Raw genomic sequence first — 27,949 nt, 5'->3', positions numbered from 1 at the left:
TTAATCATGATTAAGGTGTTAATCTAAAAGTTTTGACACTTGAGCTGTAAAATGCAGTATGCGTAAGAGGCTGGTACAACTTTATTGTACACAGAAACCTTAAACTTTGAATGTTAAATACCACTACTTCCGTAAGAAGTGGGGAAGTTAGCTGGGAGAGTAAAGAAGAAACACACATCTTTTCATGAAAACAGAAGACTTCAGTAGCTTAGCATTTTTTTTTTGCTTCAGAATAAGCGAATCAAATCTTCATGGAGCCGCACTGTTTCCTGACTGATTCAGTAAAGCATGATTTGGTATTTGCTTTAATACCAAGTAACATGGGAGAAATACACTGGCAAGGAAAATAGATTAAGGTTGCCTGAGAAGCAATGACAGTTAAATACATTTTAAAATATTTTATTGTTTCACACTGCCCCTATATCTATGGAATTCAGGGGGGGCACTCTTTGCTAACTTATTGCCAGAACTGAGATAATAGAATAAAATTTCAGATAAAAAGCAGTTCTACAAAGATTATTTAAAAAGAAGACAACTTTAGTAGCCACATGGCAGCAGAAGTTGTTACTGGTGTTAAGTTTTCCATGTAATGTAAAGTAAGATGCTGTCCCAACCACTGCCTACCACAGATTTTGCACTAGTAAGTCATAGATAGGTTTAACCTAGTTTGTACCTTAGCTTTGCAGATCTTCAATACAACTTTTTTTTCTGAAGAAAAGCAATTGATAAAGAAATTTAGAAAAATACAAGCCTAAGAAATGTATGAAGTTATGTTATCTGTCAAAATCTAAATGGCAGGATTGTTAGTAATGCTTCTGATCCTAACATAGGAACATGTAAAAATAATTTCCCCAACATATCAGGTTTATAGCCTGCTTCAGAGCTGAAGCTGAAACTCCTGCACTCTCCTTATGGTTTGTTTCTGTGTAGTTGAATATAAAGAATTTTTAAAAATAAATAGAGTAAAAACCAGCTGAAGTCTTAGTGCATTGAATGTCCCCCCCAACTCTCCCCCCCCACCCAGAAGTTAGCTGTGTAAAAAGTCTGATTTCATGGACGTGGTCTTGCTGTAACAAGCTACTGCACTGAAGTTTCTTTCATACAGTTGGCCAATCACATATTTCTGCTGTTAAGGTTTCCACCTTGCTCTTTTTGTTCAAGATTGATTCAATACTTTGGAAGGCTTGTTTCCCCCTGCCTTTCCCCCTTCATTATCTGAGGAAAAATAGACACTGATACAATTTTGTCATTTACCATAGTTCTGCCCTATTCCTTTAGTGCAGAGGGGACTGTGATTCTGTCTGGATTCCGATAAGCGATGGTGGCTGCGGGCCGCCAGTGGAGGATAACGCTGGTCTTGGGTTTAGACGAGGAGGCATGGAATTAGCTGGGCGGATGAGTGGCGGAGGGGGCTGGTTTAGGGTTGGCCTTGGCTGAATAAACCGAGCCTGTTGCTGAAGTGGTGGAGGCTGACGATGGAGCGCTGGAGCAGCTGGAAGAGTTGGACGAAGTAATGGAGGAGGCTGGTTCAGAGATGTTACAGGGGTTGCTGGTGTTGGAGTAGACGCCTGGGCAGGTGGAGAAGACCCTACACACTGAGGGGTCTGTGGGATCTGGGCCTATAAACAAAGTGACACAGATATGTAATAGCAGCCATCCTGTCGTATCACGCAGTTCGGGTTGTCATTGCCTCCAGAATATGGGAAGCACAGCTAGTTCATCCATATTGGCAGCTATGAAACCCTCCTTTGAAAGCAACCACTTCTAAACAGTTCAATAGGGGAAAAGAGGTATGACATTCAGTCAAAACGAAAATGAAATGGAAAAAAAAGCTTAACAATTCTGCAGTATTTACATTTTCCATTATTAGCATGGTCAAAAGAAAGGTTTGGAAGGGAGGCAGGTCTTAAAATGTTCAGCTCACGCAAGCCCCACTGAACTGAAGGGGGGACATAGTGAGTAGTTTGCTCTAAGTACTAGGAGGCAGTAAGATTCCACAGCAGGTGGTTCAGCATTCCACTTCAAGTTAAAACATAACATTTTAGGATATGAAGTTTAATGCCATTCCTGAACTCATGCTTATTTAAGATCCGGTACACAAAAACACACCTCATCTTCATCATCAGTGGTCTTTCCTGATGGCACATTAGTATTTTTTGTGTCCTCCCCTAAAGCAGAGGCATCGCCATTAGAAGCCAGCGTTCCTTGTTCTGCTTCCCACTCCTGCAATACCTCCTCTAAGTTAAACCGGCGCCTGTAGTTTACAAAGAAGTTCTTCACTTGACCAACAGTCTTGTTGCCAATTACATCAGCAATAGCTTGAAAATCTTTACCATACTTGCGGACACCTAAAAAGGCAAAGCAAATACGCCTATGAAGGTTCAAGTAAGTAAGCAGAAGTCTGTACGATGTATATATACAGAGATTCCCTCTATGAATGAAAGATAAAGAAAAATTCTGGGAAAAAAACTACAATGGAGCTTCTGTAAAGAACTTTTAACATAATGCAAAATACTGCTATTGGTTCATTTTATTGATCCAAGTTTTAATATTGTTAAGTATCCTACTTACTACATGTAGAGAACCATGTAACTATTTCCACATGCCCAGAAGGGCTTTACTCTTCAAACAGAAGCCTGCACGTCAAAAGACTGTTTTTGAAAAGGAGAGGACTATGAAAAGCAGTTCACAATACAGCATAAGAAACTCATATTAAATTGGATCAACAGACCATGTCCTTAGCCAAAGAGGGAGTGGACTGGCAACATCTAGCAAATTCTGGATGTGATCTTATAAGCACCTGGGAATGAATCCCATTGAACATAATGGGACCTACTTCTCAGTAGACATGGATGAGATTGCACTACCAGTCCCTTCAAATGGCTACTCAGCAACTGTTTACAGAACAGTGAATTTTTTGCCGTACTGGTTAAGTGGCATATAGACAAAGAAGAGTGAAAGACGTCTAAGGAAATGTTTAATTCTAATTCTAGCTACAGGAATCTTGGTAACAATTGTTTTTACTGCTCTCTGAACAGTGGGAACAGAATATATAAACACTCAAAAACATCTGAGTCTCACTACCGCTGGGAAATAGCTAACTAGGAAGTTTACACACAGCACAATTCTATGCATGTTTATGCAGAAGTAAGTCCCAATGAATTCAATGTGGCTTAAAGCCAATTAAGTGTGTATAGGGTTCCAGCCCAAAGCAAATATTTAAACAACTGATGCCCCAATTATGTTTACTCAGGAGCAAGCCCCATTACCTTCAGCTAGTTTCAGGTAAACAGGCATAATATTGCAGCCTGAATTGGTGGGTCTGCAAGCAAGACTGATAAAATCGCATTTGCAAAATAATGAATATATGTATCCAGGAACACACAGAAAAGTCCCGACTAATAGATTCTCCCTTTCTTTTTCAGAAGTACACTTATTTTAAGAAATCCAACTGAGTCCTTCTCCTCCACACCCAAAATATGATTTTCTGTTCCTTGTTTTAACTACGGACTCAGTGAGCTAGCATTAAAATAATAAATAAAGCTATGAATGTACCTCCCAGAATCAATGGAAGTAACTGTTGTATTTTAGTAAATGAGGATGGGTGTGTGTGTGGTGGAATTTTAGAAATGGATAAGACAAAAGGAGGATTTAATGTGCCAGCACTGAATTAGGATTAATCCAGAAAGTGATTTTGCTCTTTTTTTTTGTTTTCTTGCTGAAGATGCACTAAATCAAACAGCATCAAACTGTATTAAAAGTAAGAAAACCAAAGGACTAAAAGGACTTTGCTAATCCAAATGTAGTAGACCTTTGCATTTTCAGATAAGAAAGCACAAAAATGTTGAAATGTGGGGAGTAGGGTCTCTTATTTTCCTAGGAGCAAAACACTATTTTTGTTATGCATAGATTAAGCACAGTTTGGGTGGCAGAACTATCCTTACTGCTAACTAGCCTGGAATGCAAAGCATTTGCTGGACCACGGATAAGATGATAAGCTTGCTTACAACAGTTATGCACAAACACATTTTCTCACAGCATGCTTCTGCACACCAATAGACACAACACTACATTAAGCAGCTCCACAAATAAATTGATCCCTCCCCGTTGAAATCTAATAATGATTTTCCTAATAAAAGATGGTCAAATAGCCATCTACTTACTTCTTTGATGTGAGAAAGCTACCATTTAGAACTGAAGGGTGTGAGCTATCTAGAAGACTTTGAGAGATTAAGTTTATGGGAAAGTTCAAAATGAAATCAGTTGAGATCCTTTTAGCTATAACCAGCTTTATCTAATCTGACTTTGTATGCTAAGTGGTATTGTTCACTGTTCCTCTATACTTGCCAACCTCATCTTCAAATCATTCCTATTAGTGAGACAAGACAAAATTCCTTCCATCACATTTTAAACCTGCTATGTGATGGTGCTGGACCCATATCCTTTTAGCTGCGTATCCATCTTTTATGGTACATTCCATATCACAAAGGATTTCACTCTTTAAGGAAAACAGGAGTCAAGCGAACATACCTTGAACTGCAAGAAGTTGTTCTTCTGTTGTCCAACGGGCATTGATTTTTTGATTCGACTGTTAAGGGAGGAAAAAAGAGTAACAGAGCATATGACAAATTGTTAAGAGGCTGAAAGTATTGAGAATTTCAGCCCCAAACACCACCTTTCAACTCTGTAAGCCAGCATTCACACTCCCTAATTCAGTAGTTCTGATGTTTTCACAAGATGCCAGTGACTGAGCTTAGGACCCCTTTGCATGTATGGCATCAAGACATGGCACTGCCTTTTACTCCTATCTGGGTAGCAGCTTCCCCAACCTTTTCAATGAAGAGAACCAGTACAGTCATACCTCAGAGGTTGAACGCCTTGCAACTCAAATGTTTTCACTTCCGAATGCCGCAAACCCGGAAGTGAGTGTTCCGGTTTGCGAATGTTCTTTGGAACTCGAACGTCCGACATGGTTTCTGATTGGCTGCAGAAGCTTCCTGCAGCCAATTGGAAGCAATGCCTTGGTTTCCGAACATTTTGGAAGTTGAACGGACTTCTGGAATGGATTCCGTTCGACTGTATATGTACACATGTGAAATGTATGTATGGTGTGTTCTTGTGCTAAGCAGAATAAGAATAAAATGGCATATACACTAGGTTCCCTTGCAATTTTGGATCACGAGTTAACGGAATCAGAAGCCATAGTATAATCTAGAGTAATCTTCTAAAAAAGCTGCTACACTTCAGTTCATGTTTAAGGTGTTTTGTGCATGGCACTAAAACCTGCTTTTGAAACCTTCACACCATTATTTAAATTTCTAAAAATGCATTTCAGCCAATGTAAATTTTAGATAAGCTTTACTGACCGGTTTAAGCAAATATGCACATTTTTACAGTTGAAAATAAAAATGGGATGGATTCCGTTGTTTTGCAAAGCCACATGCAACTTAGCTCCCAGCACAACAAATGCATTTCTGAACATTCATCTGTGTTTTCACAATGACTCACCTCAGGAGGTTTGAATTCTTCTATCCCACCTTCAATTTTCTGCTTAAGTGCACTGTTTACTTGTTTAGCATTCTGAACCTTGTCCAATGAACAACAGAACCAGGAATGAAAATTAGCTGACACAAATTGGTACACACACACACACACACACACACACACACACCTGTTGCCAAGTGACCAACTCCCTGAGCAGAGAGAAAAACTTCTGAAGAGATGACATTTGCCTATTGGAGCAAAGTGTTCATCTGCTTCCACATACCAGCCACAAACATGCTCTGCACTATGGCAGAGTTTCAACTTCCCACATCACAGGGCTGAAGGTAGCATCCTAATCTGTTTATCCAAGGCTGAGAATCTGGGCTATGTACCTCAATTGGTTGAGGTTTCTGAAAGCCAGCCATCCCACTATTAGGTTCTGGTTATTAATGGCCAGGAAACAGGACCTCTCATCTTTCTCACATTTTAGCAGGTCTATGCTATTTTGTACAGTGGTACCTCAGGTTAAGAACTTTGCTTCAGGATGAGAACAGAAATCGTGCTCCAGCGGTGCGGCGGCAGCAGGAGGCCCCATTAGCTAAAATGGTGCTTCAGGTTAAGAACGGACCTTCGGAACGAATTAAGTACTTAACCCAAGGTACCACTGTATTTATACCCCTGAGAGGTATGAACATACAACTGTATTATTTCTGCTTTGACATTTATATAGCCAGGAAAGTATTCAGATAAAACAGTGTAAAAACTAGACTAGCAGAACAAGCCTGTACCACAACAGGCTGCCTTCCAAACCCAGCATAAAAGCACAATTGTTATTTACTAACTGTATAGAACACTTTCCCCATAGTTCAATAATTAAAAAGCAATTAAGTTAAGTTCCTAGTTTGTGAACTTTAATTATATTTAACTCAACAAGTATACATCCCCAGAGTGGCTAGGGAAACCTAGCCAGATGGGCGGGGTATAAACAACAACAACAACAATCATTGTCATTATTGTTGTTGTTTAGTCATTTAGTCGTGTCCGACTCTTCGTGACCCCATGGACCACAGCACGCCAGGCACTCCTGTCTTCCACTGCCTCCCGCAGTTTGGTCAAAATTGTCATTATTACATCTGTATATTATTGGGGGAACCAATATTTTTGCCAAAGTCTGAGCTTTAAGATATTTCAGAAGTGCTTTAGAAGACAGCTGAAATAGTATCTTTTACAGTAATAAGCAATACCACGCATACAGAGGATAAACTTAACCTACAACCTAACTATTATGTAAATGTTCTTAGTTTAACTGTGTTTTCATCTACCCAAGCAGAAAGAATGAGGAAAGAGATAAAACCTAAAAATAAGTAAGAAGCAAAGCTGATAATTGATATACCTGTCGCTTCAGTGAGATCAACTCCATATCTAGCTGCCGAAGAAGAGTGTTGGCAGCATTGGGGCTACATGAAACAGCTACTACATCTTCTTGAGTTAGATACATGCCTTTGGGAGGACGGCATTTGGAACGCTGGGAGTGGTGACGATGTTGTAAGCTCTGATACTCTCTTCTACCCAATCCTATTTTGCTGGACTGAACAGGCTGCTCATTACTTCCCTGCAATGTTTTTTTAAAAAAGTTAAAGAAAGTTAAACACCACACAATACCTTTTCTTTTAAGAATCCCCCCTCTGTTCACCTTACAGCATCTGTAACCCTTACCAAAAGCTTCTAAATCCCACAGAAGTCTCAACACCAGTGCAAGTCAAATAAATCCACACACATTTGCATGAGTTTTATTAGCAATAATGCTTTCTAGGCTTTATACTTAAATTTTATGTTTAAATTGCTCTTGTTGCCCTGAATAGCAGCAAATATTGCAAATAAACAAATGAATGGGACCTCTAACTATCCCTCAGGTCAAACTACCTCATAGTGCTCATGGGAATCCCACAAGCATTGCACATTTAATAGTGCTGTTACAATTCTCTAAAGCACGCATAACATTTTTTCCTCTACCCTTTGCATGTAGCTTAGCTTAATTTCTGTGTTTAACTTACTTTTCCAAATGACATTTCGTTCCCACCCTTCCTCCAAGCTGCTCAGGATGGCATACACATCCCCCCGTTTTAACCTAACAACCTTTGTGATGTGAGTTATGCTGAGATATACCGTATTTTTCCATCTATAAGATGCCCCCATGTGTAAGACGCCCCCTATTTTGGGGGCCTCCAAATTAAGAAAACATCCCTCAGCACTACCCATGTATAAGACGAGCCCCAATTTTAAACCTATTTTTTGGGCTAAAAAACCTAGTCTTATACACGGAAAAATATGGTAGTGAGTGGTCCAAGTTTTATGAAGGAAGTTTTATTTAGCTTTAACTGTTTTTTGGAAGCAGGGGATGACTGTGGGTAGGAGGGACTTGCAACCAGGAAGGGAAATGGTTAAGAGAGCACCTAGTTACTTTAAATGAATTCAAGGTTCCAAGGCTGAATGGAATCATGTGCCAGGGCACTGAATGAGCTTGTTGGCATTAACCTGCCAGAAATCTTGAAATCTTTTGCGGTGAGTTTTTTAAAATATTTCTGTAGCCCCCCCCCACCCCCAGTTTAATGGCTTTATGTTTCACTTTGTATTTCAATTGTGGGTTTTGTTATTACTTATTCACTGTAAGCCACTCATGTTATATGGCAGTGAACAAATGTAATAAATAAAGCAAATAGAATCTGTGAAGAGTGGGTGAGGTGCCAGAAGATTTCAGAGTGACAAATATTGTCTCCATCTTAAAGGGGGAGGCAGCGGTGTAGTGTTGGATCTGGGAGCTACAGATGCTGTATGCTTGTGAAACATGGACCACTTATAAAAGCCATCTCCAACTTCTTGAAGGATTCCATCAATGGTGTCTCGGAAATTTTTTACACATCACTTGGGAAGACAGGTGAACTAATGCCAGTGTACTAGAAGAAGCAAAGATCACCAGTGTTGAAGCGATGATTCTGGTCACAAGGAGTTTGCAATCCTTTCACACAAAAATCCATTCCAGGTTCGCTTCCTTTATTTCAGAAGGCTAATTTTCCCGGTGAAAGTAGTTTTGTTGTCACTGTTGTTAAACATTTGGGGGTTGGAAGCCCTTGCCAATCTATAGCAAATCAGTCAGAGATCCACTAGACAATCCCACTCTACCTCATGTCCACCTGGCCATAGAAGACTACAATCAAGAATGAAAATAATCTTGCCAGGCTGGAACACTGAGCCAAAACCAACATGATGAAATCCAAGAGAGATAAATGTAGAGCATTTAGGTGCCACAACCGAAAAGCCAGTGACTAGTACCCACTCACTGTATCTTTAAATTTACATGAATATTATTCACATAGCTTATGTGAATAATATGGTTATTGCAGTTTAACTATTCATTACCTCTTTTTTAGTTTCCTTCTTGGGATCATAATCACTATCATTTCCATCCATTGGGTGAGTTTCTTCCACATCATCATCACTGAGGACACAAACAGATTAGGGAACTTGCTTCCTTTCACCTCCTCCTATATTTGATTTTACCCTTACAGCAAAGGTTGTTTTTGCAGCTATTCTGCATAATAAAAAGTCATTACTTGATGTCAACACAGAAGTTCATAGCAACAGGCTTAACAAACAGACTCAAATTGAATTAACTATATTTGTCTTTAAGCATAGCATCCACTAAACATTAATTTCCATGCTTGAACAGTACAGTATGGGAATCAGATTTAAAAGCATGAATGGCAGGAAAAGCAGTTTTAGGCAATATTCCTATATGCTGAATATATAAAAATGTTTCCTCCCCTATATTTAACACACTTAAAGTATTTGTATACCACCCTTCATAAAATCATACACTGGGTTGGCTTACAGTAAGGTAAAAAGACCCCTGACCATTAGGTCCAGTCGTGGCCGACTCTGGGGTTGCGGCGTTCATCTCACTCTAGTGGCCAAGGGAGGCAGCATACAGCTTCCAGGTCATGTGGCCAGCATGACTAAACTGCTTCTGGCAAACCAGAGCAGCGCATGCCGTTTACCTTCCCGCCAGAAATATGCACTTTGACATGCTTTCGAACTGCTAGGTTGGCAGGAGCTGGGACCGAGCAACGGGAACTTACCCCGTCACGGGGATTCAAACCGCCGACCTTCTGATCAGCAAGTCCTAGGCTCTGTGGTTTAACCCACAGCGCCACCCGCGTCCCTTTTACAGTAAGGTAGTTTTCTACAAAATATATTAATATTAAAACATACTTTGCATATTAAGTTACACAAATAGGTTGCATGCTACGGCTGCTGCCCTTGCTTCCTTCACTCTTCAACCTCACTTACCTCAACCCTCGCATACCCTCGACATCCGCCTCCTTTTATACCTGACCAAATCCCTTCCCTCTGTGTGTGTGTGTCTCAGAGAGCACTCCAAGTTATGCATGCTGCACCTGACATATTTATGGTTTCATGAGAATAAGTCAGGCACAGGCAAACTCGGCCCTCCAGCTGTTTTGAGACTACAATTCCCATCATCCCTGACCACTGGTCCTGTTAGCTAGGTATGATGGGAGTTGTAGTGCCAAAACATCTGGAGGGCCCAGTTTGCCTATGCCTGGAATAAGTGTACAAATTTGACTAGTGCTATATTCCGATAATTCCTGCTATAATTCTGGGAATGCACTACAAAACAGTAAAGAGGGTATGTGGACTGTTAATGGAAGGTCTCTCCTGGATGCAGTAAATCTGCACCTGATTAGTTGTAACAAAGATGCAATACCATGGAACAACATGCCTTGCATTAGTAAAAAAAAAAGTAAAAACAGAAACACAAAAGGATATAAGCAAGTTGTTATTTTCAGAAAGGTGTTGTGCTGCTTACCTGTCGCCTTGATTATTTCTGTTTGCCAGCTTCCTAGCTTGGCGGTCCATTAAACTTGTCCTAGAACGAGTTTTCTTCCAGGAGTAGTAATACTTGACAAGACTTGCAATAGTCTTGTCTGGAAGCTAAAACATGCCAACACAATATGTAGGTGCTAGTTATAAATAATGTGAATGAAATATTGTAAGTGTGTGTGTGGGGGGGAAGAGATTACGTTAAGTCAAAGGTTCAAGTTCCTAAGACTCCTCCCTGCAGCACTAGGAACCCATAGTCATAGCAGAGGATTTTAAAAAGCAAAAAAACCCACCCCAAAACCTGTTAAGGTGTTCAAATCACCATGAATGTGATTAAAGCTCACACTGAAAGCAAACCACTAGCCATTTGAAGAGTCTAGGCTGTTACATTTCCTCATAATCATAAATGCTGATGCTCCTGAGAAATAGGTCCTACCTACCGAGAGGGAAGGGGAGACAGAAGCATCCACAACTTTATTGCACTTTAAAATTTGAGTGCATGTGATTATTTATTTATAATAAATGAATAAATATTTAACAGGCTATATTTAGGCCACCCTTTAACAGTGCAATCCTGCACATGCCTACTCATAAGTAAACTCCACTGAGAGTTTCAGGTAAGTGGATATAGGACTGTAGTTAAATGCCTACATTTCCCTGGAAGAATAAATCAAAAGTAAATTCCTTAGCTTTAACTGGATGGTACCAACATTTTGGCTAAAATGTATGCTCTTTTAAATAATAAAGGACTTCAAAAGGATAATCTTTCTATCAAATAACACAGTAAATGACCAGTTGATCTGCAGGTCTGGTTTTGACTATTTAAGTTTAAACTGCAGAAAAAGAAAAGCAGTGCAATTAAAGGATTTATTGGGATTACTTTTCCATGTAAAAACTGGTTCTCTGGAAGGGTATTCACATGTTGGCAGAAACAACCCATACCTTTCTAAACATTAACCCTATCATATTAATTTGTCTATTAATAAAACATGTTCTATGGTAAGGGTGAATATCCTGCAGCCTGCATCCAGCTCACCAAGAGATGTTTTGGGGACCCCCCAATTCTCAGCTGATCACTCCCATAGGTTTTTGTGGCCCCTCTGCATTCATCCATTTTTAAAATCTGGCTATAATTTTTTTAAGTATTGCTTTTACTGGCCACTCCTGCAAGTCTCCTCCTGTGATGCCAAAGGTTTTTCTCCCAACCCCATTCCCAGGTAGTCCATGTATTACCTTACCATTTGTTGGATTCTGTGAAAGCTTTTCCCATGGAAACTGAAAGCTTGTTCAAACAGGACTTTATCCTCAACTGTCCACTCATCCGGAAAAGGAGTAAAATTTGGGAGATCTGCAAGTGACTTCTCAATGTTGTGCTTATGCCAGAACAGCATGCCAAGTGCCTATAAAGAGAGAGAGAGAGAGAGAGAGAGAGAGAGAGAGAGAGAGAGAGAGAGAGAGAGAGAGCCCTTGTTCTTATCATGATGCATCCTACTAGCTCTTGCAGTTTTCTGTCATGCTGATGATGCACAGTTGCTGATGATGCATAGATGCTCTTTTCGGTTACTCTTCCATGGTGCTCATACAGTACATCTCAAGATTCACCATCATACTTAAAGGTGTGGAAGTGCTGGCTTAAATATATATAAAGCCCTGAACAGTCCAGGGCTGTTAGAACTGAAGGATCATCTGTCCTCACGCTCAAGTCATAGTCCAAGGCCTTACGTCTTGTTCTACTTCTGCCAGAAACATGACCTTTTTGCTGGAAGGGAAGCTTCACTGGGCCCGTCCTGATTCTCCTTTCATACACAACTTAGAACTGCTATTTTTCAGAGACCTTTTGGAGGGAATGGGGGCTAAGCTTGCCCTGTGCTTTCTGCCAAGCTGTTAAAAGCTTTTTGACAATATTTTTTCAAAGTTATGTAGTTTTATTACATTGAGGGTTGCTTTGGACAAAAATGTATATGTAAAAGCTCTTTAGAAAACTGTCTTGAATTAATTTATTATATTTATAGCACTTACCTGTTCCACATTGTAGCCATGTTTTTCCTTTGCTATTGCAATATATTCATCCACTGTAACAAAAGAATGCAAGAGTTATTTATACTTGGACCAGAGGAGCAGTTTAGGATAACTGATACTAGGTGCCACACAACACTTTATGCTCCTTTCCAGAAGAGAAATGTTCAATCTCCATTATGTACAGATTCGTCCACTTAAAATATACAATTTGAGGTCATGTTAATAGTGACCATTATTTTTTGCAACTGGGAAATATTCCAGAGACTCTCTAGTGGGAAAAGCGCTGTTGATCAATGTTCCAATCATTTAGACTGCTTAAGTAAATACATTTAAACATTCGATCCATAAACTGGAGAGGCACTGCTTCAAATTTCATCATATTCAGGTGCCAGATTAGCTTCTGTGATGAGCAGGGCCTTCTCAATTGCCTCTCCAAAGCTTTGGGACACTCTTTCACAGGCTATGTATCCTGTTCTCTAGGATCTTTCAGACACAAATCTGTATTTTATGTAAGAAGTGTGACATAAAACGGACAGACTGAAGGGCATGTGGAATGGCTCTTTCTTGGTGAAAATCATCCATGCTCTTGAAGCAAGACTGCAAACTTCACATTACAGGGAGCTGAAATCTACTTCTGATACTTCTCATGGGAGTACTATAAGAATTCTCTCTTCTACTGTACGTCTAAGATTCCTGGCATCTCACTCTCTGTGAATTAAAACAAAAACAAAACTTTCTACTCACCAACTCCCCTTCCTCTTTCTTTGGCTCTCAACTGATACCACCCTTGAGAAAAGAAAAGTTAAGAATACTCCCTGCCAACTGAGTTGTTGTGTGGTAAGGAGAGAACTTGGGGGAAGGGGGGCTATATATAGTGGTACCAAAAGAATGCAAGGACTCCAAGTGGACACATGAGCCTCTGGGCAGCAGAATATTCTCTAATCACCTGATAGGGAAAGGAGGACTGACCACTGGGTAGAACTACAGAAGGATTTCAAATGCCCATATTATAGCAGCATTTGAACACATATTAATGGAGAATAGGTCTTTAAACTGCTATTAGTCATGGTAGGTATATGTAAGCTTCAGAATCAGAAGTATCTGGTTGACTGCTGCAGAAAGCAGGATGACAGATTAAACAGACTCTTGGTCTGGTCAAGCGATGCTTCTCCTATGTTCAGCAAGTACAGTGTGCTACAGCACACCTTTTATAGCAGATGCAGAATGTCTGCATGAACTGTAACAGTATTAATACCTCTGTCAACCTGGAAAGAGAATTCACTTGTTAAATGCGGGAACACACTTTAACACCTTGCCAGGCTGGAACATTTAACACTAGAAGTTACCAGCCGTGTCCTGAAAGTTTTAAAAAACGAGTACGAGAATATGCTTGAAAATTAAGAACATACATTACTGGCAGCATGTAAGACTTTTTAAAGAAGTACTTTTAAAAGGGTGCTAAAAACAGCCAGCCAGCCAGATCTTTCAGTGGCAATTTGTCTAAATTGGAAATATATTAGATGCGGGTTATGGGAGCAGTAGTGAATGTGACTGAATTCGAACTAGAGCATCTTGGGATCTAAAGCCTACAAGGAACTGCTTATATGTGTAGCATTTTTTATAGCATGTGATGTGATTCTTATACAAAGCAATTGACAGAACACTATTGAATGCATTCCACAGAACTTACACTTGGCATCTGAAATACTGTGATATGGAGACCAAACAAGCATCCCTCCATTGTCTTTATCTGTGTATTTTGTAGCTCCTAGAAGAAAGATTAAGTTGTTCAATTTTTTAATTTTTTAAAAGAGAACACTTAATTCACAGATGGTAAAAAGCAGCCATATACAAGTGGACGACATATAGTTTGTTGTTCTTCACTTACGCAGAATCCCTCTGTTCTCTGAGTTTTGTAGAAATAGAACAGTTATGGTTAAGACACAATCAACGTTTCAAGTAGCACAGGCCCTAAGCTCCTTTTTGAGAGCTGATGTGACAAATATTGGGAAACAGTAGCCTTTCTTCCCAAAGACAAACAACCTTGGTACAGCTAAAATAATCCTATGTGCCAAGGCCAAAAGAACAGTAGAGAGGTGTCCTTGGGGATAAACATTTCAACGATGTCTGGGAACGCAGAGTTAAGTGCACATTGAACATTAAGCATGAACATGCTGGAGCTGGCAAAGCATCTACAGTTCATTCTTGGTGCATTAAAAACACGTACAGTTTACAGCACTGGTTAAGCCCAGTGATCCCTGCAAATGTAATTATCAATGAAACAAAACGTAACAAAAAGTACTTGAATCCAGGTTACAATTGCACACCTCATCCACCTTTCTGTGTGGAGCTATAGACACTGCAGTGGTACCTCAGTTTACAAACTTAATCCGTTCTGGAAGTCTGTTCTTAAACTGAGCCACGCTTTCCCTAATGAGGCCTCCCGTCGCCGGTGCCCTTCCACCGTTCAGATTCTGTTGCCGGTTAGCAAACCGGGACACTACTTCCGGTTTTGCGGAGTTCGTAAACCGATTAATTCATAAACAGGACTGTTCTTAAACCGAGGTACCACTGAGCACCTTTTTGTTAGGTGGTCTTCAACTTAAGTTTTACTCCAAGCAGATCGACTGAAAACAACAAACATGACTAAGTTGCTATTAATATTAATGAGCCTATTCTAAGTAAAACTTAGTTGTGTGCCACTCAGGATCCCACTTCACACCACTAAGTTCTGTGTAAAGTGTTTCTTGAGCAAGCAACGAGGTGAGAATTGCAAGCAGAAAAAGTGAAGCTGGAAGCCAAAGGCAACTAGTCAGGTACTGTTAAAACTGCCTCTGTAAACATTGAAGTCGTGTATCAAGAGAGGACCATCCACACTATCCCTAGGGAAGGACATTTTATTAGATTTTCTCATCATTAAAAGACATACTACTGTGTGGGACAGGTTCAAATTTCCACTAGCCCAAAACCTGTGTCATCATCCGCTGGAAATAAATTTATCCAAGCAGAAATAAGAGAGCCCTGGAAGTCACACAGCAATGGGAGGAGCCAGAGTACTGCAACACACCAAATAACTGACAACAAATAGGACACATTACTTGCAAGATGTATGCTTTGCTCCTAGTTAACAGTCATAAGAGGAAGATGGACAAAGAGAAAGCTGAGAGACGCAGCACCTCAACTCTTCATTATGTACCTCCTAACAGACAGCTACAGTGGAAACCTACGAGACTTTCCATGATAGGTAGGAGATAGTAGCTTAGAGGGGTTTTTGACACTCAAGCAGTATATAAATCAGATATAGATACAGATATAAAAGCAACACTAGCATTGGGTTTTCTAGGAAATTTTCAACTGAAAAATATACTGGATTCTGAAAAATATTCAGTTTGCATTTTGGTCTCCATCCAGATCCCATCTGGTTTGATTTTACTTGTGTTTAGTAAACAAACAAATCTTTGAGATGTATCAAAGATGAAGCATTTCTTCCTTCTCAGAATGCATATATCCCAAGCTTGGACCATAGAAATTAGTTTAGACACCCCCAGCACCTGCTCCTCAATGGAATGAAGGCACATCTCCCAACATTTTTCAGACATATAATAAAAATGCAAGTCCCGCCCTCCCCCCCCAAAAAACTGCAACAAAGAGTCACAATGAGGAAATAAATTGTTATTTTGAGTGTACAGTGGTGGTTTAACAAATGTAATTATCAACCTAAAAAGATCAACGCTCTAAAAAAGAAGATAAATAACATTTTTGTTTCTTGGGAGTGTTTGTCCATTAATGCTACCTCAATTGAATGCTTACAGTGTACCTGACTTGTGTCATGACAATACCAGACTTAAATTATTACATTTATTATCAAAATTGGGAAGCAGAGCCTCACAGAAAGATATAATGGGTTGGTCCAAGGCCTGCTACCCATTTTCCCCTATGGAAAGCTTTTCTGAGCAATTTATTAACAAGCACGAGAGCTTGATGCCCTCAACATTTAATCAAATACCTACTTACTCTTTTTGTGATATTAAGGGGATAATTTCTTATATTTAGTAAAATTTTGCTTTGCACACAGCTTACTGCTCTGAAGCTTCCTGAGGGAAGGGCTGGCAAGGACAGCATTGGTTGTTGCTGCTGCAAGATGCTCCATGTTGAAATTCCTACCCCACTCTGTTTAATGCTCCAGGGCAGAAATCATGACATTATTATTATTGCTGTTTGTTTAAGCTGGCTTGGTCCCGGGTGGCGAAGGCTCACCACGTGCCTCAGCCACACAGCTGCCAAACAACCTGCAGCCTCCCTCCCAATCTTGCAGCTGGAGGAGGGACAGGGATCTCCACACAACTGCCAGGACGATATCCACCCACCACAGCTGAACTGGGTATGTTTAGCCTGGGAAAAAGAAGACTTGAGAGGGAGATACAAAAGCCACCTTCAAATATCTAAAGAGCTGTATTACGGAAGATAGAGGAAGCTAGTTGTTTATTTACGTAGCTACTGCACAGTCGGCTTGACAATTATACCAGGAAAGGTCCTAGAACAGATAATTAAACCATCAGTCTGGAAAAGGATGCTGGGATTACTAAGACCCAGGATGGGTTTCTCAAAAACAAGTCACGAACCGCATTTCTTTTTTTAATAGAGCAACAAGCTTGGTGGATCAGGGGAATGCTGTGGATGTAGTTTATCTTAATTTCAATAAGACTTTTGACAAGCCTCCCATTATAATCTTGAAGATAGGTTGGTAAAATGTGGGCTGGGTGAGGTAACTGTTAGGTGAATTTATAGTTGGTTGACTGACCGAATCCAAAGAGTGCTCACTAATGGCTCTTCACCATCCTGGAAAAAAGTGATAAGTGGGAAAAGTGATAAGTTCTGCCCTGGAGCCTTTGTTGTTCAATGTCTTTATAAATTACTTAAATGAAGGAATTGAGGAGATGCTCATCAATTTTGTAGATGACACCAAACTAGGAAGGGTAGCTAGTGCTACTAATGTAGAACAGTGGTTCCCAATTAACTAAGAATTGCAGACTCCCCATTTTTCAAAAGCCAAGCAATGGACCCCCTGCTTTTGAAAAATTTGATATCTCTATGGTAGTTTTTGTTATGTTAATGGTGCCACAGACCCCCAGGGTGGGTTACATGGACCCCTGAGTTACACAATCCCACCAACTGGGAACCATTGCCATAGGAGACAAAATCAGGATTCAATATAACTTTAACAGATTGGAGAACTAATAAATGAATTTCAAAAGGGACAAATATAAGGTTCTACAATTAGGCAGAAAGTACCAGTTGCACAAATATAAGATGGGGACACCTGGCTTGTCAGCAGAACATGTGAAAAGGATCTAGAGGTCTAAGCAGACCACAAGTTTAACATGAGCCAACATTGTGAAGCAGCAGCCAAAAAGGATAATGCTATTCTAGTCGGCATCAACAGACCTATAGTGTCCAGATTAAGTGCAGTAATACTACCACTCTATTTTTGCCTTGATCAGACCACACCTGGAGTCCTGTGTTCAGTTCTGGGCACCACAATATAAGGAGGAAATTGACAAGCTGGAATGTGTGCAGAGGGTAACTAAGATGATCAAGGGTCTGGAAACAAAGCCTTATGAGGAATGGTTGAGGCAGCTGGGTATGTTTACCCTGGAAAAGAGGAGACTGAGAGGGGATATGAATGCCATCTTCAAATATTTCGATGGCTGTCACACGGAAGATGGAGCAAGTTTACAGTGGTACCTTGGGTTACAAACACCTCAGGTTACAGGCTCCGCTAACCCGGAAGTAGTACCTTGGGTTAAGAACTTTGCCCCAGGATGAGAACAGAAATTGTGTGCCGGTGGCACAGCGGCAGCGGGAGGCCCCATTAGCTGAAGTGGTACCTCAGGTTAAGAACGGACTTCCGGAATGAATTAAGTTCGTAACCAGATGTACCACTGTACTTTCTCCTGTTCCAGAGGCCAGGACCCAAACCAATGGTGTCAAGTTACAAGAACTAAACATCAGGAAGAAATTTCAGATGGTAAGAGCTAATTGACAGTGGGACGGACTCCCTTGGAAAATGATGGACTCTTCTTCATAAGTTTTTAAGCAGAGGTTTGATGACCACCTGTCATTTATGATTTAGTTCAGATTCCTGCCTTCCAACTCTCCATTCTATGATTCAAGATAGCTCTCAAGTGAGAAAATGCTGCTTTCCCCAGCCTTTGTGAGCCTGCAACTTTAAAGTTTTCATTGTACCTATACACAGTTTACAGAAATGGACATGCTATTTCATTGATTTGTTCCCTCCCCCTTTCCTTCATGCAGTTTGCCTTCACATACTTTGGCAATCCTGTCATCTTGTCCATCTGACACAAATGCCAGGAGTCCTAGTGTTCACTGGAAGACAATCTTCCATTTCCCACTGCACCAAACAAAAAGATAACAGGTTACTAAAAGTCTACCATCTACTTGGTCATCCAGGGAAAGGGCCAAATTAGATGTATCTCCAGTCTGATCTAGCAAGACATTCTCAGTGCAGTATTAGCCTCAAATACTAACAAATAGTAATCCATCCCAAGAAATTACCTACCTACCCTTCATTACATGACTCATGAAAAACCATGCTGGAGCAGGCAACACAAAACAATATTCTAGAAACAGGTTTTTGAAAGACTGTGAAAAACTTTGGAGGCAATATGGTATACCACTATTTAGGCTGCCTAAAAAGAAGTGCACAGGATGAAGGATGTAGAACAACATTCACTCTACTCTTTTGGCATGGAAAACCTTATCACATTTCTGGAAGAACAGCTGGCGAAAGACAAGGGTATTCAGACAGAGAAGGAAGAAATAGCTAATAGATAGGCTGTCATAATCTGCTGCTGTTATCTTTTTACACAGCCAGTTCTCTCAAGTTATCAATCATTTTCCTCCGAAAAAGTTCCACAGCAGAAAGGATCAAAATTAGGTAATTATGAGCTGTGTACTTGTCACCCTGCAGCCATCATCCATCTATCTGGTGGTGCACATGACCACATATTGTACCCAGGGCTTTTTTCCAGCTGGAACTCACAGGAACTCAGTTCTGACACCTCTTAGGTGGGCGCCATTGCCATTATAAGAGAACAAGGGAGGCATTCCTGGTGAGTTCCAGCAACTCTTTTTCTAGAAAAATAGCACTGATTATACCTCCCCTATATTTGTATCACTGAATGAGCCGAGAGGAACATATGTGAAGAGGCCTGACGTCCCCAGATTATCCAAAAGGATATGATAAACTGCAACTGGTTGAACATGAGTCACAGTAAATGCTCAGTGTCCACACTTATCCACAAGACACTTACGTCTCAACAGGAAACTTGTGACCAGTCAAGAGTTAAACCCATCACAAGCAGGGTCAATATTTTACCTGCAGCAGGTCAAGAGCTGTTTCACATTAGCAACTCAGGGTATTTACTATTTACCTTAAATAGATGAAAAGAAAACACAAACAGATTCCTTATTGAGAAAGGGAACAAAAGAAATACAGTGAACTTAAAGTCATTTCGGGCTAATAACTTCTTAAAGGATCTTAAAAATGATTAATCAAGCTTAAGGTCAACAATTTATTAGCCTATATGATATGTATACATTAGAAGAAGGTCAAGAGCCAATGTAGAATGAGTGGGTGTTCACATGTGCAACAAGACTCTCCTTAGTCTCCTCCTTCCTGCAAACCCCGCATCTGCACTAGAGACATGGGGAATCAACAGCAGGCATAGGCAAACTCCAGCCCTCCAGATGTTTGGGACTACAATTCCCAACATCCCTGACCACTGGTCCTACAATGATGGGAATTGTAGTCCCTTGTAGTCCCAAACATCTGAAGGGCTGGAGTTTGCCTATGCCTGCCTCAGAGTGACAAGAGGGCCACAGGAAACTGGGGGAAGGGAGACAGAAACCCAAAGTCCTGTTGCACAAGTACATTTTGGTTCCACAAGTGAGTGGAAACCTAGAATTCTCAGGAGTCATTTATTTTTCAGACCAGTATTGATGCTGTAAAACCACACATTTATGATCAACAAAGGCCTCCACTATGACTCAAATGAGCATTTCTAAAAGGGGAAAAGAAATAGTTTGTTTCCCCCTTAAAAGCCATATAGTTAGCATGTTGTAAAACATCAAAGTCCAGAAAACTGGAATAGCTACTGATGTAAGCTCAAACCTCAAGAGAAGGGAATCACTCTAGTAGCAGGAATCAACAGACATACGGGTACAGGTCTAAAGAACAAGAGAGTTGACAGTGCTTCCTTGTGGCCAAAGCAAGGAATGAGAATGTGTGTGTTACAATAATATAAATCCTCTTCTTTGTCCATGCAAATTAAAACAGACTTAAATTAGTGTCAACGAGTACAAGTTTGCCTGTACATTGACACATGGTTTACCAAAGCATTGGGTACAATCTACAATCAGATTCTACAATCCTATAAACTTCAGTATCGGCCCCTTTTAATTACAATGAAAAATCCACACTATATAAATTACTACGTTAAGCAATATTGCTCCTAAACTACTATAGATTCAATATGGGCTGTTTAAAAAGCAAAGCATTTTTTTTACACCCCATTTCCTTCCTATAAGGTAATAGCCACCCTCCTCTCCCATAGATGAGGCCTGTTCACTTCAGCTTGCACAGAGCAAATGCTGGCCCTGTGAAGCTTCAGTGACCACAAACAAGCAGCACAAAGCTTGGGAGAGCAAAGAAAATCCCATACCTTTAACCTTCACAAATGCAAGTCACACATACATACAATATTCAACTGAATGCACACCTATTCAGTCTCCCTCCAACAACCATACAATAAAACTCCATTTTCGAAAGAGCAAATGATACCAGGTTACAAACATTTTTTAAATAAAAAAAGAGTATTTACCAGGATCAAAGTCAGGAATGCGAGCTTGATAGTCTGCTCCGACCCTCATTCCTACATCTGCAATGGAAGAAAAAATAAATGCATCACTTAGAGGGGCGGTGGGGGAAAGACGCTGTTCTCTTCAGTCATGAAGTGTGATCTTTAAACAATATAGATTGTGAGCTAGAACCATCACAAGCAAGCCAATCCAAGACCACCACTGCAGCCAAAGCTTGTTATTTTGATAGCCTCAAACCCTTCACCCTTTGAACAAGTGTGGAGAGAGAGAAAGAAATGGGGGGTGGGTTGCAGATCACCCACCATCACCACCACTACTACCTCACACCGGAAAAAGAAAACCCTACTTCCTTTTAACACTCTAGGTAGGCAATAATTTCCAAAAGGTGAATACTTATTTTTTAAATCGTTCTTTTAAAAAAAACAAAACACCATACGGTTTGACACAAACATCCCCTCCACTTTTTTTTGTTAATTGTTCAAATACTGCAAGGTGTTGGCCCGACTGTATGCATCAGCGTGCATCAAGGTACAAATAGTGAAGATTATAAGGCGGTGCACATAAAATAAGACCTCCATGCGGGCAATCCCTTCGTAATTCGTCCTCGTTTGAAAGGCTTACACTACTAAATCTGCACCATAGTGTACGCACAAAGCACGCCCGCACGCACCTAAAGAGAAAGGCAACGCCGCGCCCGAGGTGCGGCTGCGATACACGCGTGTCCATTGTGAAAATGCACACCCACTCTCAACGGGATACGGACGGATGGATGGATGGAGAAGCGGACAGGCTGGCGCGCGCACACACACACACGAACACACATACTGCGCACGCCCACGGGGAGGCAGGGAGAGCGCGCCCTCGCGCGCACACACACATATATGCCCACAGCAGACACACACACACACATACTTGCACTTTTTACCCTCACTCACTCGAGCCCTCCACGCGCGCGCTTCAACCCGCCACTCGCTTTGCACGAACGCGAGGGCGCGTTCACACGTACATACCCCGGCAAACACACAAACACAAACATATATTTATATATACAGGCTCCGTGCTGCAGCCGCCACGCAGCCAAGCCAGTGCGCAGTGGCGAAGCGACCAGGCCCAACTCGAGTCTAGTCTCGGAGGGAAGGGGCTGGTGGGTTGGTGGTGGAGGGAGGCTGAAGCTCGCACCGTGCTCGTCTCCGCTGTCGCCGCCGCCGCCGCCACCGCCGCCTCCTCCTCCGCTCTCCGCCTCAGAAAAGTGCCCGTTGGAACCGGGGCTGCCGCCGCCGCCTCCGTTCTTGGTGCCGTTGGGGCCCCCCCTACTCTTGCCGCCCCCCAGGAGCTCGGCTCCTTTCTCCATCATGCCCGGCATGACGGCTGCCGAGGCGAGGGGGCGGCGGGCGGTGGCAGCGGCTGCCGAAGGGGGGGAAAGTTAATATGGAGCCGCCATGTTGGTGCCCCTTTCCCCCGCCCCCCCGCGGCTCAGGCCGCCGCGGCGCCGGCGCCTCCTCCCTTCTCTCCTCTCGCTCTCCCTCTCGCCGTCCCCCCTCCCCACCCCGCTTCTGCTCGCCTCCTCCGCCCACGGGTCGGGGATCCCTCCGCGGCGGCCCAGCCGGATCTAGCCTCGCGCGCTGGAAGCTTGAGGGGAGAGAGGGCGAAGGCGGGACGGAGGTGCCTGTCGTCTGCCGCGCGCCGCGCCTCGGAAGGCCGGGGCCTCGCCTCTGAGGGGAGAGGACGGGCCGAAGCGGGGGGCGGCTATGGGGGTAGGGGGTGGGACGCCTAGTCGGCGTCGGGGCTTTGAGGCCTGCTTCCCCTCAACCGGGAGAAGGGACGCGAGCCGCCGAGCTCAAGCTTCCAGACTCGGATAAGATCCTCCCCGCGTGTCGGTCGCGGTTCCTACACGTGAAGCCTTAGCGTGACTTTTTCTGCGTGTGAGAAGCGTGCTGCACGTGTGCCCGAAGGGCTTCGTGCGCCAAGGAACCGCTTTCCAATATACAGGAGTCGTGCGGCCTGTGGGACCGCCCTTGGGCATCCGTCAGTCATCGCGGGACGGCTTGTACGTGTGAAATGGGACACTGCAGAACAAACTCCGGAAATGGGAGTTTTCACGTCGCTTGACACGCCAGCAGCTCCACGTTTGGCTTAGCTTTAAGCAACCAGCAAAGCACTGGTTTTTGAACCTTCTTCAGGGTCCCAATATATGGCACTCTTTCAGGTTTTCAGGCTCCCCTCAAGGCAAGCGTGCGCCTCTCTATGCAGGGAAACTGGCCTATGATGCATTCAAGGCATACTGTTTTGAATTTCTAACTAAGGCGTTGGACTTTTTCATATACTGGCGTAGCATATTCTGCATCAGGGATTGGGAACATTTTTGAGTTGGAGGGCCGTATTCCCTTTGGTGTGGGGTGAGAGGCAGAAGTGGGCAGAGCGATTAATGTCTTTCTGTGCACACTTTTGTATACCTCTTCTGTATCCAAGCAGGCAGAAGGTGTCAGAATTCAAAGACACATCTCAGGCAGGCAAAAACACTCAAGGAAGGTGCAAAACAGAGCTGGTGAGGTCTGTGTGGCCTGAGGGTGTCACATATGTCTCCCAAGACTGAGGTTTCCCATTCCAGTTCTACAAGCAATGAAATATCAGAGCCATTCACCCAACCACCCCATGTGTATAATTTGTTGTGTGATTGATGCATATTCATGTATTGCATCTGTTGCCTTTACAACCCATGTGAATATACTCTTACATGTCATTAGAAAGGGCTAAATGTAGGTGAGGTATACATATATACCTGGCTCACTGCCATACACTGCTTCATCTAAATATCACAGTGACTGTAGGTTAGTGTGTCAGATTAAGCCTGGGGAGACCCAGGTTCAAATCCACATTTAGCCTATTTTGTGGCTTTGAGCAAGTCACTGTCTCACATGATAGCTGAGGATAAAATTGTGGGTGTACAGGAAGATAACTGCACACACCATCTTGAGCTTAGAGGAAATGCAGGATAGTTGAATGTCAAGTTCATTTTCTCTCTGTGTCTCATTTTCCCATTCTTAAATTCAGTTCTCTGGATTTTCACATCAGTTTGTAATGTTTTCTTTCATTCTTAAAAAAAATAAGTTCTCATGATAATTTAGCAGCATTTTTGTGCAAGTTCTTTCTAAAACACAAATCTTGGCATGCACTTTTACCTTATACACATATTTGGCAAAACAATTACCCCTTATGCAATGTATTTTTGTATGCTATTATCACTAATGCATACATTTTTATCCACACATGGAATTTGCACCTGTTACTTGACTGGAAAGCTATTTTTGTACAGCTTACTGCATTGCAAAATTTATTAAAAGAGGAAATTTTGAAGGATGGCTCTGGTTTGGCTCATGTATTGTTTTGGAAAGTGTGAATTGTTTTGTTTCACCTTTAAATGCAAGCTAAATCGAATGTCTCCCTCATACCTAGAAGCACATAAGCAGGGCCAGGCCACCCATGAGGTGGGATGAAGCAGCTGCCTCAGGCAGCAGAAGCCCTTGAGGTGGCGCCCTGCTCTGGCAACTTGTTTGGCTTATTCCTCCCTGCCCACCACAGAAATATAAGGGGTGTCTGGAGCTTGCTTATCTCCAGGAAAGGCAAAGGGTTGCAACTGAGGAGGTGGGACTGAGCGGGTGACGCCATGAGCCACATGAGAATATAGGGCAATACTTCTATTAGGACCACTCATTAGTTAAATAAGGTGGGTGTGGGGATGTAAGAAAAAACTGAATAGTGTAGTTAATTCCCAAGTCTGCAACTTCTCACAATATAGAAGACGTTTTGCAGGTACAACTGAGTTAGACTATCAAGGTGCAAGACATATTGTAAGGTGCATCCAATGCTATCGGGACAAAAAAAACCCCCAACCAAATCAATGCTTCCCCATGTTTGAGAATATAAAATTCAGAAGTTATTGGAGTCTGTCCAAAGTCCTAATCAGAACACACATGACTTGACCCTAGGGAGACGGAGAACAAAAATAAAGAGCAATGTCTTCATATACTGTACTAGGGAATATTTATATACTAGGGAATATTTAGGTGATGTGTAATTTAAAAAATCAATTGGAACCAAATTTTGTAGTATTATGTACAGACCATCTGCAGATCCCTAAAAGACAGGGTATAGGCTCATGAGGCAAATTTGCATAAATGTGCATATGTTAATGATGGAGAAAATAATAATTTATAAAACACCATAATCTTGACGATTCCATTTTCTTTTGAGTTTATGGCCTAGCTAAACTGAAAAGACCTGTGCTATGTAATTAATGTTCCAAAACACTGAAAATAATAAATGGTTAGAATCTATGGTGTCCGCTGTATGCATGAAAAGAGAATCAGCTAGGCATGACAATTGTGATTAATCTTGAATTGTTTTGTAGACAGATGAAAGGAGATATTTGGAGACATTGAATGAATAGGAAAATTAGTCAAAGTCTTAATAGAGAAAGACACTGAAAAATGGTTACATGTAATCACATGATATTATAATGAGGGCTGATCTGAAGATCCAAATGATTTTAATTGGTTTTAGGATTATGACAGCTATTAAGATTGCTGTGATCCCTTGACCGGTGGATAGAAATCACGTGTGTAATCTGGAAGTGTATAAAAACATTGCTTTGAATGTGGTTCTTTACAGCCTTATTTTTGCGGAGGATAGCTGCACAAATTGCCTTCAGTCTTCGCACCCCTTAGTTGTGTGCCTGGTTTGTGGCACAAATCAGAGCTCTGGGCCTCTTTGGTGCATGTATACTGGCTGGTGCTACTATGTTAATTAGGGGAAGTGTTGAGATGCAACTCCGCTTGCTCGGGGTTGCATGAGGTTAAAGCAGATAGAGAAGGAAACTTCCAAGATACCTAAACTGTCTCACTGTCCTTTGACCTCTGTGCTGACCTTTCCTCTAATGTTACATAGTTATTCTCAAGTTGTGGCTCTTCCTTCCTGCCTTCCTTCTTTTCAGACCCTCTTGTAGAGAGGAAATCTTTGAAAGTACTGTACCTGTACCATACTTTTCTGTGTATAAGACTAGGTTTTTTTTTTTACTTTTAAAATAAGGTTAAAAATCTGGGTGCGTCTTATACACAAATAGTGCATAAGCCCATTTTCTAAATTTGGGCTCCCCAAAAGTAGGGGGCGTCTTATACATGGGGCCGTCTTACACACGGAAAAATATGGTACCCTCTGCTAAGTGTGAGCGGCTAGTATGGCTCCCTTGCAACTCTATCTCAGCTAGCTAGAACCAGGAGCTCTTTTCTACCCAAGTATGTACAGTATTTCCTACAGTAAACCTAGTGTCTTGTTTTTCTGTACCAAGTTTCTCTATGTGATTGCAACCAAGGTAAGCCTGCTCTCCTACAAGGGTTCAGTAAAGTCAGCTTCCAAGTTGTGTGCTAACTCTGCAAAGTAATTCAAGATTAATGCTGCTCCTCCGGTCCCCAGTGTTCACGTACCAGGGGCAGAGTCAGCATCATTAGTAGGGCAGAAAGTGACACTACATGCACACCAAACCAGTGTGTATCTTTGCTTAGAGCGGCTTCCATCTAACAGACATACTGTATATGCTGCCCCAGTGGCCCCAGCAGCCTGGCAGGGGAGGTGGTGGCATCCTAGCATTTATCCCACCATATTGGGAACTGGCACTGGGCCTGATTACCTAACGGTGGGATACCTGACGGCATGTAACTTCCCAAACTGAAGTCACATTTGCAGGTGGGGGGAAATCGTCTTCATTTTCTGTATCCCAATATCTTAAACTGTAAGATATTGCATACTTCCCTGAAAACTCCCCAAAGGCTCCTCTATGAAGCAGAAAGCTTCTGTTAACGAGACCGTCAGTGAGATTATTCCCTTGCCAGGCTAAATATGTGCCTGATCTGTTACTACAGAGGAAAGCCAAGTCCAACCAAGCAATTAGGCAGTTTTTCATCAATAGACTTTTTGAGTTTAAAGCCTACTAGGAAAAGCAGAAGCAAAGTAATAGAAGCATCTGAAGAAGGTTTATTTTAATTATTCTGTATTCCACTCGCACATTTATCTATTTATAAATTGCATTTAAATTGTAAAATATCATGGTGACATTGCAGTATTACAAGAAAAATGTCCATTGTTACATAATGTTACATTCATGGCTGCACAGTTACAGTATTAAATGTGATACTCCTTAGTAATATTTAATGGAAACATTTAAGCATAATTGCGCCAGGTAGAAAAGGTACGGCCAAGTGCCTACAAAAATCAATAGGTGATCTATAGAAGTTCATTTAATATTACTCACCGGAGGAGAGATTAAGAGGAGGAACTGAGAAAATGCTATATGATCAAACACTCAGAAGATTAATAAACTTAAAGAAAGGGCATACAGATCTAGCTTGAATCAAGATACACACACAAACACACAAAGTGTGGAGAAAAATATAGTAGCCCAAAATTGTGTTAATTGTGGTGAATGTTATAGCTTTAGGTCAAAAGTCTCCAAACCCAGTGCCCTCCACACTTTGGATTACAACTTCCATTAGCTCCAGACTAATGTGTAAAATCCTGCTAATGTATTCATCTGCTTACAGTGGTCTCCTAAATAAATTGTAAATTTTCCCCATTCTTTCTTGGAAGTTTTTTT

At 41.6% G+C, this 27,949-nt stretch overlaps 1 protein-coding gene across 3 annotated transcripts; it reads right to left on the bottom strand.

Annotated features, from left to right (window-relative positions):
- Window positions 1-1,071: 1,071 nt before the first annotated feature.
- Window positions 1,072-22,815, bottom strand: RCOR3 (REST corepressor 3). 3 transcript variants are annotated; one of them, XM_081904089.1, is made up of 13 exons: window positions 22,483-22,815; window positions 21,306-21,362; window positions 14,093-14,170; window positions 13,147-13,188; window positions 12,403-12,455; window positions 11,622-11,783; window positions 10,370-10,494; window positions 8,902-8,980; window positions 6,878-7,096; window positions 5,509-5,586; window positions 4,531-4,588; window positions 2,110-2,348; window positions 1,072-1,619 (listed from the first exon to the last, which is right to left on the bottom strand). In XM_081904089.1, the coding sequence occupies exons 1-13, from the start codon at window positions 22,664-22,666 to the stop codon at window positions 1,275-1,277; spliced, it is 1,719 nt and encodes a 572-aa protein (XP_081760215.1). In that variant the 5' UTR covers window positions 22,667-22,815; the 3' UTR covers window positions 1,072-1,274. The 3 variants fall into 3 exon arrangements, with proteins under 3 accessions (XP_081760215.1, XP_081760217.1, XP_081760216.1); XM_081904091.1 differs by lacking the exon at window positions 22,483-22,815 and adding an exon at window positions 22,354-22,372; XM_081904090.1 differs by lacking the exon at window positions 13,147-13,188 and having other exon boundaries at window positions 22,483-22,813.
- Window positions 22,816-27,949: the final 5,134 nt, after the last annotated feature.

The sequence above is a fragment of the Podarcis melisellensis genome, assembly GCF_964234715.1.
Source record: "Podarcis melisellensis genome assembly, chromosome: 3".
Taxonomy (NCBI): domain Eukaryota; kingdom Metazoa; phylum Chordata; class Lepidosauria; order Squamata; family Lacertidae; genus Podarcis; species Podarcis melisellensis.
Note: the sequence above shows the minus strand (reverse complement) of the source record. Positions and strands in the feature narration are given on the sequence as shown.